The 540-nt window shown below is 33.5% G+C and overlaps 1 protein-coding gene across 1 annotated transcript in view; it reads left to right on the top strand.

The window, feature by feature from the left end:
- Positions 1 to 165: 165 nt before the first annotated feature.
- LOC108628156 (protein eva-1 homolog C-like) overlaps positions 166 to 540 on the top strand; it is a gene marked incomplete at its 5' end in the record, with an annotated part of 12,551 nt that continues 12,176 nt past the window's right edge. The window contains one exon of the mRNA XM_018029910.2: positions 166 to 307. Within this exon, the coding sequence (XP_017885399.2) occupies positions 166 to 307 (142 nt within the window). The remainder of the gene's footprint in view (positions 308 to 540) is intronic.

Here is a 540-nt window from a genome sequence, read left to right as displayed (position 1 = left end):
TGAACAATTCAATAATTTCACTTGACAAATTCATTTATAAAGATTAATAAATTTTGCATGAACAGTGTGTGTTACATTTCATCCACGAATTATACTTATTGTTAGTATGTAAGATAACATCGAAGCTTGTCGTAAAATGAGCGGGTCATCTGAATGACGCGTTAGTACTCACTGTTGCAGACGGTGGTCGATGTCTGCCACAAGAAGAGGCAGTGCAAGTTTAATACCAGCCCGAAGATAGCTTTCCAAGGCGATCCGTGCCCTGGACTGCCGAAGTACATCGAAGTGGCTTACCAGTGCCGTCCATGTAAGTGTTATAACTACATATTCATTTATTCTTTTTATTCATTTTTATTCTAATAGCCTGTCCATCTTACATATATTGCATAATCATATAGTTCATATTCTTATTACCAATATTACAAGTAATATGAATTACTTCAACATATGGAGTTTTGTTTCAAATAATTCAATTAAATGAAAACATGCTTAATCATTTTTTAGCACTATGACAAACTTCAATATTTTGTCATTCTGGAT

Source organism: Ceratina calcarata, unplaced genomic scaffold (genome assembly GCF_001652005.2).
Source record: "Ceratina calcarata isolate Rehan_Ccalc_2016 unplaced genomic scaffold, ASM165200v1 scaffold503, whole genome shotgun sequence".
NCBI classification, from domain to species: domain Eukaryota; kingdom Metazoa; phylum Arthropoda; class Insecta; order Hymenoptera; family Apidae; genus Ceratina; species Ceratina calcarata.
This window is presented reverse-complemented; position numbering and strand designations above follow the sequence as displayed.